General features: G+C 35.8%; 1 protein-coding gene across 1 annotated transcript in view; it reads right to left on the minus strand.

The window, feature by feature from the left end:
* The window catches only part of LOC119580388 (structural maintenance of chromosomes protein 3-like), a 23,110-nt gene that overhangs the window by 9,848 nt on the left and 762 nt on the right, over positions 1-12,500 (minus strand). The window contains exons 2-11 of the mRNA XM_037928513.1: positions 9,551-9,626; positions 9,390-9,428; positions 9,126-9,265; positions 8,831-8,983; positions 8,601-8,718; positions 8,222-8,403; positions 7,869-7,994; positions 7,268-7,509; positions 7,011-7,118; positions 840-945 (exon numbers count right to left, since the gene is read on the minus strand). Of these exons, the coding sequence (XP_037784441.1) occupies positions 840-945; positions 7,011-7,118; positions 7,268-7,509; positions 7,869-7,994; positions 8,222-8,403; positions 8,601-8,718; positions 8,831-8,983; positions 9,126-9,265; positions 9,390-9,428; positions 9,551-9,626 (1,290 nt within the window). The remainder of the gene's footprint in view (positions 1-839; positions 946-7,010; positions 7,119-7,267; positions 7,510-7,868; positions 7,995-8,221; positions 8,404-8,600; positions 8,719-8,830; positions 8,984-9,125; positions 9,266-9,389; positions 9,429-9,550; positions 9,627-12,500) is intronic.

Here is a 12,500-nt window from a genome sequence, read left to right on the forward strand (position 1 = left end):
CTTACACTTACCTTTGGAAAGTAATAACAATAATTATACCCACCAAAGAATGTCTTTTGACATAAAAACAACATATGAATAAAGAAGTCTAGTTTCCACTGTGCTGGAAAAAATCACCAGTTACCATAGAAACACCACCACTTACAATGAGCACATATTCTTTCTAGCCAAACCTTCTAAAATCCATGTGCTAGACTGGTAGTACACACACTATTTCCCCCCAGAATACTGGTTTGTGGCATGAGCTCCCCAAGCTAATACCGATCCCATTACTATTTGCACACACTAACACTAGTTGTTCAAAGAGCACAATTTGGGTGATCAGACTTTATCTTCATGCATTAGTCAGAGTGACTCAAAATGGGTTAATTCATTTTCTGCCACCAGATTCATTTGCATGAAACAGCACTACATCCACCACCTAAGGATAATTAAATGCCAATTTTACTGCCTGCCTTGCCCCCACTACATCACATTGCAAGAGGATGGAAAGCTGAGAAAATAACTTCCCTTATGGCTGGCAACCAACCACAATGAAATAACTTGCAAAACCCCCTTAATTATTTATGTTCATCTATGTATTACTCACATAAAAGAAAGAAAACTAAAAAGTAAACAAGTAAATAAATATATCAACCCATGCAGACATTATTACTAATGATTTCACTCTAAGGACAACCATTGTAACTATTTGATGCATTTACTGGACGAATTACCTTCTCCTAATCCTTTTACAATAACAAAAAATAAATAAATAACAAAAACCTCTTTCCATCCTCTTCCAAGTACTGTATACCAATCAGTGTCTGATTTCTCCCTGGCATTCATGCATCTCCTACCTCAACTTTCTTATCAAGTTGTACTCTCCGTTCAGAATCACGCGAAATTTCATCTTCCAGCCGTTGAATTTGGTCCTGCTTAGACTTCACGGCCTTGTTGAGAGACCTGGACAGGAGGATGGTAGGACAAGGAATGGGGGGTGTAAGGGAACAGGAAAAGGATAGGTGACGGAGGAGACAAACACCTGACGTTAACGATGATTTGGTGGAGCTTTTCTGTGCCTTTTAAAATAATGATTTTTGGAATAATGATGGTGACTGATGTTGCGCAGGGTGTGATTTGGATGAAAGAGGCTGTCGATGGCTTGTGATGATTTCTTCTTTTGATATTTGTGTCTGGTTTCAAAAATTGGGGGAGAAAATTTACAGCAGGAAGGATACATGTTTACATAATCATACATGGAGAGTTACTCTGATCCAAGACAATAAAGAGGTGTAACATCCAGCATCATACAGACACATCTCACTACCATATCAAGCTTCCTGAAATACAAGAGTCATGCAGAAATTACACAAGAGAAAAAAAAGGGGGGAAAAGTAAAAGCAATCATGCACTGTCTTTAATATGCAATTCAGTGATCATTTTTAGGCAGCAACATCTGCCATAAAAGTGGAAAGAGACAAGAAAGGGAGAAAAATAGCAAAGGTAAGGAATTATAAAGATAAAGAATTATATATACATTAGAAGCAAGCACCCAAAGCCTGAAACAAACCATACCTATCAGTAGTGCCTCTTCAGACAACAATAATAAAGAAGATGTGGCATTCACAAAGCATGAAGGTTCCCAAATGGGTAAAGTGAGGCCAGCTACCTGCGATTACCTTCCCTCACTCCGTATCTACTGACATAAGGTGACCTGAAATCTTGAGTATCTCTCTTGTGAACATTTGAATATTTGATCCAAGAAATAGAAAAGATGCTACCTCAACAGGCTCTGGAAAATGAACCTGAGGTCCTATATTCCCTTTAATAACAAAAATAGATGATAATAATAATAATAATAATAACAATAAAAAAAAGCAAAACCATATATAAAAGAGAGCAGTGGGAAGATTTAAACAAATAAAATATGACAAATAAAATGTAAAATCATAATGTAACAAAATAACTTTGGTAAACATGGGAGAGAGAGGGAAGAAAAGAAAAGAAAAGAAAAGAAATGAAAAGAAAAGAAATGAAAAGAAAAGGGAAGAAGAAGAAGAAGAAAAGAAGAAGAAAAGAAAGAAAAGAAAGAAAAAAAAAGAAAAGAGAAAGAAGAAGAAAGAAGAAGAAGAAGAAGAAGAAGAGGGGGGGGGGGGGGGGTCCAATAAAAAGAAAGCCAAATAACAATGAAAATAAATAAATAAAACAAACATGTATGGAAAAAAAAATATACATATAAAATAAATATATGTACAGACACACACTCTGCAACATAAATGTAGCAACAATAATACTAACGAGTGCCTAATCTAGACACATCTGTTTCTTCTTTCCTTAACTTATTAACTTACCTTTTACATATGCGGCCATCTATTCTGACTTGACTTATACTTAAAACTATTACTATTTGTAAACATGTATATGTTTAAGACTGTCCAGAAAGCATGAAGACATTCATCAGAAGCCTAAAAGTGCTTGAAGGCAAAAAAAACTTTGGATGTGACACACACACAAAGACAGTTCCTAATACATACACATCTCTACAAATGTATTAATTCCATGACAAAAGACTAACCCTGATATTAATACAACCAAAGCCTGGGCCTTCAATACCATACAATGAAAAGCTGTAAGAAAGCACAAAGACACCCGAGGCAAATAACCCCGAAGCATCTTCCGTCCCTAGCTTTACCAAGTGAAAATACCAACCTGCAATCTTTTCTCTAATTCTTTGTTCCGTTCCCCATCTCGATTTATCTCCTCATCAAGCCGCCTGATTTGGTCCTTTTTTTCACTCATCGCGCGTTCTATCGATCTGCAACAGGGAAGAAGAAAGGGACTAGAATACACTGCCACTTGTATGGGCCTTGCATCTCTTTCTTTCTCTCTGGCACCCAACCCCAACTATGGGGAGGCGGTAACTTTCTCTCTCAAGAAGTTAATGGAAATAACTTTTCATGAACGAATGTATGAACGTATAAGTCCCTTTCTCCAACCCTTTCAGACCACGGGTGAACATTCGAATGAGTGCTAACCGTTCAACAACTACCTATTGGGGGTTAAGGATGGTTTGGAAATCGACCAATGGTTTATGCACCTTGGGCCAATCTTCAATAAGGCAAGTTTCCCTTCTGTTGCACAGGAAAAAAAGGCCTTATTGGAGCAATCTCTAAAGCTGCATACTCCATCTCTGTCGCTTCTTTTGAATTATGAAGTGCTATTGTCCAACTGCGATGCCTCGGTGTCACTGCACCTTTGGAACGTAAAAGCTAAGTAACCATATTCCAATGAAAACTAAATCAGACAAAGCACATTATAATCCCATAAGATCGTATATTATTATCACCAGATCTTTTGGCGCAGTGGTGGGCCGGGCTAGGATACCTTCCCATCACTTAAATAAAGACTGAAACAGGTACAGTATATATTCTAGTATTGTTGATCCAAAAGGAAGTAACAACCAACGAATGATAGCTATTTTGCCTCAAATGCAGCTTCAAGGACCATCTTCCCTTATCCACCACTGATCTTGAAACCGTTCACCTTTTTGGGAAACGAATTTCAACTCTCGCTTTCAAAGAGGTGACATAACCAAGTGAGAAAATAAAAACGGAGACCCCCAAACGGTACTTTTATATAAATATATGACTTATCTGAATGGGATGCAACAAATCTATTCCTCCAACAAATTAAAAGAAAAAAAGTAAAAAAAATTCTTCCTTACTCCCCTATCTGTTGCTGAAAGGGCTGAAAATTTGGGAATGAACAAAGCACAAGCCCGTGTGACAAGGACAAAGTAGGAACATGGCTCATCAAATCACCACTCTCTATCACCTTGTCAGACAGGAAGAAGCAGCAAAGCTCATGCAATGTAGCCATGCAATAGAAACAAACAAAAAAATAAATAAAAAAAGATAAAAACAAAAACTGGTCAATAAGTAAACAACAAAAGAATGAAGCAAGCAAAGAGGACAGCCTGTAGTTTGCATAATGAGTAGCTAGCACCAGTGATCAATTCTGGATGGTAGAAGACGTACCTGAATCTCCCAAACGAGCGAGACAAGGCCACGAAGCAGGTGAGGATCCATGGCGGATTTCTGTACAGTACTTACATTTTGTGCGGCAAAAGGCATTAAACATCCTGAACACCAGAAAAAAAAAAAAAAAAAAAAAAAAAAAAAAAATTGCAGACCATACCTTGTTTTCATGCCTGCATTTCCATATTAAGCATTCATTGCATTACATTCACTTTCTGAACAATTCAAAATGTTATCAGTATCAAATGCTGATAAAGTTCCAAGTTACTTGAACTTTTCAGGCATTTTGAAGTAGGATTTTCCAAAAAAATACTCTTGAGGATTCAAGTACGTCATTATAGGCACTTTCCTTTGAAAAGAGATTAAAAGAACAGAGAAAGAGGGGAAGTGGTGAGCTTAAACAGATTATGGAAAATTTAACCAATTCTAGAATGCAGAAACAGTGAAATAGCCAGATCACTAACTCTAACCACAAAAGAAGAGTACTTATAAATGATTATTGTAGTGGTTAAGGTAGTCACAGGAGAGTATTATAAAGAAAAAAAAAAAAGGAGTTTAAACTATAAATAACAACAGCAGTGCTTCTGATAGTTGTTGAAGTGGTAGAAAAAATGACAAAAGCAGCACACAAGGTCAACCAAATAAAGAAAAAAGTGAGAACTACCACTACTTCAATAATATAACAATTAAAAAATGTAACTGATAAATAACACTACCAGAAATAATAGTAAACTAAGCACTGTTGTTAGAGCAGTGATAGGACAGGTCAATCCCCAAGGTCATTCAATGAAATAAGTGAAATGGTTGTTTGAAGAGCCAGTAACAAATCACTTTAAGTCCACATAACAAATTTTTAAGAAGTGTAAGATGATTCAAGAATAGGAAGTGACAGATAAAGAGAGAATGAAAGGTTTTGGAATACATTCAGATATGAAGACTGGAGCTTCTCTATCAGGACAGCTTTTCAATAACCTACTCTTTTACAAGCATTAATATTATCTAACCCAGCCCTTTGTAAGCTTGAAGTTAACTAGAATATATAAAAGTAATTTTTATTTTACCCTAAATATATAAACAAAAATATATAATAACTAAGGAACTGTATATATGTATTTATTTAACTTCATCAACCTGATAGGCTAGCCTAAAAACAATCCAAAACAACTACCCTCTTTTGAGGTAAAAAGTCAATAAATATGAGTAATGGAAGTGGCAGTTGTAATAGCATTAACAGTGGTAATGATACAAAATAATAATATTTAATAATAGTAATAGTAATACTAATAACAGTAAATATTAGAAGAATTAAAAGCTGCTATCCAATAATCATCATCTCTATCATTCATTTCCTATCATTTCATCATAAAAAATCCATTTAACCCTTTATGCTGAGATTTTAGATTATCAAGTTTATTTACACAGATGGGTCCACAAGTACTTAGTGATCAATGAGCCAAGCTTCTCCCCTTTTTTTTTTATCCTTTTACCTTGAGTTTCTGAGTTTATTTCTCATTTCCTATTAGTTAATGTTCATAACACTATAATAATTATTAAAGTTGATAATAATAATAATAATAACCATAACAATATCGAGAGAGAGAGAAAGAATTACTTATTCAAGATCAAGTATGAAATATTGTGATTACACATACTAATGTATGTTAACCCAATGGGTCTGGGCATCAGAAATCGCTCAGCGTCACAAACACTTGTGATTTCTGGCGACTTCCACACACTAGGTACGGGAGTCTGCTACATGAGCGGAACTTCCCGCTCCATGTGTATACAGCATACCCAGCAGACCAAGTGGTTTGTTATGGTGTATGTACATGTGACCCGTCAGGACGGGGTTAAAAAATGTAAGTACATAATTAACCCTGACTTTCAATGATCATAAAGTCTTCCATTTTATCTTAGACCTTCCATCCCCCTAAATATATTGTTTTTGCCCTGGATTAAACAAATAAAATAAAATAAAATAAAATTAAATAAAATAAATAAAAATTCTAATAAAATATAAATAAAAAGATTAACAGAAAAGTCTGTATAATCAGTCTAACAAAAATAAATGCTGAAGTAAGAAACACTTTGAAAATAAATAAAATAAATAAAAGTATATCTAATTCTGATAAAAACAAATAAATAAATAAAAAAAGACACATAGTAACAATAATGAAGACATGGAACCTTGAAGTGCGTGGGAGCACTGATGCAAAAACATCAAAACAAATCCAGTGATAAGTGTGACATGTAGCCATGACTTTCTAGATCATGTTATGGTAGGATACTCATAATCTATTGGTATAGAAATGCAACAAAAATTAATAATGAACCACTGGCAATGCAAGGAAATCATGCAGAAAACTTGCTATTATTCAAAACAAAATACACACACCAAACCAGTAAACTAAATATGCCACTGTTTTTCTTCCTCTGGAAAATTATTTATGGGAAATAGAAAGGGAGTATGGACAGAAAGGGGAATACATATTTAAAGTTATATAAATATACAAAAATAATATATATCTATGCTAGGGGATAATGGCGAGGCCAACAAGAGCACACACAATTATGACACCACACACAAACAGCCCTTGATCTACAACTACGAAGATGCAATTTTGTTGCTGCAAGGATCAAGCAGAAAACAGACATGTAGAAGGGAGGCTATTGGTGAAAATGATGTAATGATATGATGATGATGGACTTCATCTCTTCAGAAGTTAGAGTAATCAACATTTAAAAACAAAGCAAATTCTGTCGTTTGACATGAATTTCCAGTGAAAATTGACAAAACTGAATATGTGATCACTTCACTTCAAGAGAGACTGCTACAAAATGGAGATATATACCATGGCAGAAAATATGATTCAAAATATTTCTCCAGATGAAAATGATCTTCCAAAGCCATTAAAAAAATACTTGGAAGGTATTTCAGTATTTCAAATAAGAAAGTTGTGAAAGTATGGATAAACAGTAAAAGATTTATACCTTAATTCCTTTTGGATCCACTGGTCACGCTGCTCCTTTGATGTGAACTGGCTCCCTCTACCTTGCTTTGCATACAGTTCCTTGCGCTTCTGGTCTTTTAAGGATAACCTATTGGAAAGGAAAAGAAGAAAAATGATGGTAAGAAATAACGAACTTGAGCCATATATATACACAGTCTAGAATGCTATAACAATGGGCTATTTCATAATCATCAATACTAATACCAAGGGGGTAGGAGGAGTTAGCACAACACTTACTCTCGCTGTGCCTCATCTTCCCTAGCTTTCATCTCTTCATACTGAGGTCTGATGGCTTCTAGTTCAGCTTCTTTCTGAGATATAGTTGAGCGCAGTTTTTGTAACTCTTTCTCGGCTCTTTCTTTGGATTTGTTATCACCTTGTACTTCGTCTGCTAAATCTTTTATTGTAAATTCCAATTTAGTCTTTTCTTTTAACAACTGCTGCTGTTCCATATTGAAGGTGTCTCTCTCCTCCTTGACCTAAGGTAAGAATAAAAATTCACAGGGATGAATTTGTTTCTTTGAATATATCAAAATGTATGAATGAACTCACCTATTCTTTAACATAATCTAACTTCAGTTGTATCTTTCAACAAACACGAAAGTAAGGAGATACATAGGTAAACAAAGCAATTGCTTTCTCTATAAACAAAATTCTTGAAACCTTTGATTAATGTGTATCACTTTCATTATTTACATTTATACAATATTTTCAGTCAAATCTATTTAAAATAACCTTTTGCAATTCATAATCCTTGACTATTTTGTATAAACTTTCATGTAAGATGAATGAATCTAAAACTGGTCAGAGAAAAGTAACACAGAAAACACAAACTTACTTGTCCTAGCTTTTGTTTGATATCTTTCATTTCTTTGGAAGATGTTTTGATAGCATCTTGAGCTTTCTGCAACTGCTGTCTTAACTTCTCTTGTTCTGCACCAGAGTTTTTCCGTTGATTCTCCATCTGCAACAGGAAAGAAAGAAAGAAAAAATTGAAAATAGAATTAGTATTTGTTAACCTGATAAAATGCTTACAAAGTGTGTGTGAGAAACACATAATCTAAAATCTGGTCTATTTCCATTAGTCTAATATACTCTACTCGTACTAAAATGAAAGTAGATAACAAATTTCAATACTTATGTAGCAAAATCTAAAAAATATAGGCACAAATGACAAAGGTGCATACTTACATCATCCAACTTTTTTCTGGTTTCCTTTAACTCTCTGTCGTGTATGGTGTACTCAAGGGCCCTTCGCATCTTATCATACTTCTGGTACTCCTTAAGCTCTTCCTTTTCCTCCTCTAGGGTCTTTAATCTATCCTCAATAGTTCTTAAAAATTCTTCAATCTTTTCTCGTTTACTTTCAGTTTCTGCACGAAAGTTATAGGGGTATTAGAAATGTTTAAAATCCTGTATCTACATATAGTAACATATTCAAAATTACATAGCAAGACTAATTGAGAGCTGGCGGCATTGGCAATGTACTACACAAAAGAGAAAAGAATACCACTATATGAAGCTGCCCCAAATTTATTACATGTGTGCACCAAGGGAATGGATTTCTTACCTCTTAAAATTTCTTTGGATTCTTCTCTTCTCTCATCATACACACGTGTTCCAGCAACCTCTCTCAAGAGCTTCAATCTGTGCGAATCAGGTGCTGTTGCCATTTGGTTGATTTTACCCTATAATGAGAGAGATAATGAAGTAAAGATTATGAAAAATGTGCACTGCATTCTACAACAGCAACTAAAATCTTTTTTAATCAATGAAGCCTGAGAGACTAAGATGGCTTACCTGTTTGACGATGTAGTAGGGATTAGAGCGAGAGAAACCAGCTGACTCCAGGAGGTTCATGACATCAAGCTTCGTGACAGCCTTCCTGTTAAGGAAGTACTGATCCTTCTTTGCCCCGATGACACGACGGAGGCATACCTCATTTTTGTCAATCTGCAATGATTCAAGATTAAAATAATGTATAAGTACTTATATAACTACTAGGTTTACTTGCAGTACTGATGGGAAACAAAAGCATGTTATCAAATATTTTGCAAGAAAAATTTAAAGAAAAATTCTTCTAAGGATAACTCACGGGTATTCTGCCATCCTGATTGTCGAAGATTATCTCCACAAAAGCAGAGATGACGCGAGGGCCAGTACCCTCGTGGAGGAGGGCCTGGCGCTGCTCTGCACGCAAATGTGAGAACTCATCGCTCAACACAAACTGAATAGCTGTTGAGCGAGATATAATAAGAGTTACATATTTTCCATTTTATTTTGGGAGTATTTAAAAAGTATCAATTATCTAGATGACACTAAAGAATGATCATTAATCTATAAGCAGTATCTAACTTACCATAGAAGAAGTTACTCTTTCCCGATCCATTTCGCCCAACTGGAAATAGAAAAAAGAGGAGTTACCTTTGAAACTTCCTAAGACTAGTCAAAAGTTGTTCTGTATAACACAACACAAAATTTTTGTTTTCAAGTCAACAACCTTTGAAGGAATAGACATACCGACTACATTGTGCCGTGGGTCAAATGGATCAATAACCGTCTGTTCCCTGTAGCTCTTAAAACCTTGAATAATAATCTGAAAGAAACCAAATTTTTATTACTTACAAATCAAAGGCTTCAAATCTTACAAAACAAATAGAATTAATCACTAAAGATAGATTTCAAACTCAATTATTTTTTTTATTATTATTATTATTTTTTTTTATAACCAATGAATGATTTCTTGGGTTGATGAATGGGTTATATCAAATACCTAACAGACAGTTGGGGTGGGATTAACTAAAATGAATAAAAAAAAAAAAAAAAAAAATTTAAATCTAAAAATAAATAAATAAAAGAATTACCCTATATTCTCTGATTTACTGATTGTTATGACAAAACAATGTTGGTATAGCAAATTTTAATGCCAGTGAAAATAAACTTTAAAATAGTGTCAACCCTTTATGACTAAATGTGCATAATCAATTCAACATACTATGAGGACCCACTGATATATCTATATTTATATTGGGGAAGAGGGAGGGAGGGAGAGGGAGAGAGAAATGACCATGACTACAATAATTGCTACAATAAACAAAATCCTACTTGCCCACAAACAGATGGTAGATTTGGGCAGTTTCAGTTGAAAATTTTGTGTATATATACATGTACATGTACACACACACACACACATATATATATATATATATATATATATATATATATATATATATATATATATATATATATATATATATATATATATATATAATGAATAAATAAATATGCATACATACATATAACATATATAAATAAATATAATGTACATGGTATAAGAAAGTCATGTTTCAAAAGGATCTAATATATTTTAGATAATGACATATCAATTATTAACACATGAGCTTCACAAAACTATCTACATTCTACATATCATTCCCTTTAAACATAACTACTTTGGGCATTAGAACAGTAATGTCCTTTCAGGTCTATGAAAAACATTTCTTGATAAATTGTTTACCCAATATGACTTAACACCAACTCTCCTAGGGCAATTTTGGGGAGCTCTAGGGAACTAATAGTTACTAGTGTTAATGTTATATATATATATATATTTTTTTTTTAATCAAAAAGGTAACTTTTCTACTTTCCTGGGTTCAACATCAGGACAGAATGGAACTGGCCATCCTGTGATTTTAAAAAAGCATGTTCCTCTATGAACATGTACCATATGAATATGGGACCGACTTTAACTTTTCTACTATTGCCTCAAATTGAAAGCCTTTTTCTCCCTTTAAAATGTGTAATAAATCCAATAATAATTCTGGCAAACTTTCACAGTTGTATCAAACTAACCAAAAATGAAGTACACCTCCATTACCTAACTCTAATTACAAACACATTCATAGTTGTTCAGAATGGGATAGTGGCATGGCAGGACACTATGACCTCCAATCAACAAGAACTAGCAACTAACTCCTGTAGAGCAAGTCTATAAACAAAAATTACACATTTGGTAAGTCATCAAACCCTCATCCTTCCTATATGATTAAGTCAGCCTTGCCATCATCCTTTCCCACCTTGGCCTACTCAGCAATGCCAACTTGGTTAACCTGTTACTGCCGGGTCATGTGTATCACTCAGTCTGTGATGGCAAGAGATTTCAATACGGTCACAGATGGATTAAACTGATTGTTATTCTTTCTTGTTCGGAATACTACCCAAACGTCCCTTAAAATTTCTAGAACAGGTCTGATCCGCAACATTAAATTTGGTCATAAGTGGTACACTGCTACTATTTACAACTGTCGACGGAATTAATAAGCATAGGACAACAAGAATGGCGAAGAAATCTCAAACTAGGACTGAGCGTGCAGCCAGGCCGTGATGCCACATGGCAAAGTCCATCGTTCAAACGTGACCTAGCTTTATCTTACCAATCTGATTCGACAAAAACTTCCTATTCCAGGTGAGGGTTCAGGAAAGGAATAACCCCACCACTGACCAAGAACCAATCATTACCTAAATTGACCATTTCCCTGGGATTCCTAGTACCACCAATACCTCTAAAGAATTTTTTTTTGGGTTAATGCTACCAAGAGCAATGCAAAATAGAGGGGAAATGGACACCACCATCTTACAGAGAATAAGAAATAGGAGTCAAACGGCACAGACACACCTCCTGTGGCCTCATTAACCAGAACACCCTCCCACGGTCTGTGCTTGATGTCGCATTTTCTTTACCCCCCCCCCCCCTCGATGCAGCTCTTTCTCTTCCACACTTGAAGGCACGTCACAAACATTCTCTACAACAAAACTGCTATGACAGTTGGCAACTTTCTGGACGTCCAAGGGCATCTAGGGAATAGGAAGGCAGGAAAGATTTCATTGGGATTTCTTTGGCTTCAGAAAGCACCCTGGTTTCAGAACTCCCATCCGTGGAGGTTGCGTTGCCCACGTCCCAAGGAATCCGTACATACCAACGACACGAATTCCCAGACGCACACCTCAACCAGCATTACCCAGCCTCCCCTAATCATAAAAGACCAACCTCCTCGCGACACGAAGCTGCCAACCAACGCTACAGACATTCCCCCGGCACCTCACGCAACCCCTGCCGCCGCCAGAACAACGACCGCCAGCACCACAGACGTCTCCCCTGCCTTCAACCCACTACTCCCTGCCGTCAGAAATCCCGGAGAGCAATTAACCTCTGGTGATATCTGGCAGTGGCCTGGCGGGAGTCCCCTGCGTTAAGCCGAACGGCCCGCTCCACGCGCTCTGGGGTGTTGCCGCGCGCAAGCTGGACCGGCCAGCCATGTGGTCTGCTATGACGTCCTATCATGTCACTCGGCAGGCACGGGTTAAGTGCCTGAAGGGAGCTCCTCTCGCCCACCTTCCAGCTGAACAAGGAAAAATTACTCTACAACGTAATGTTCAGTAATTAACTTAATATACTTTTTTTTTTTAAAGG

Source organism: Penaeus monodon, chromosome 13, assembly GCF_015228065.2.
Source record: "Penaeus monodon isolate SGIC_2016 chromosome 13, NSTDA_Pmon_1, whole genome shotgun sequence".
In the NCBI taxonomy this organism is placed as follows: domain Eukaryota; kingdom Metazoa; phylum Arthropoda; class Malacostraca; order Decapoda; family Penaeidae; genus Penaeus; species Penaeus monodon.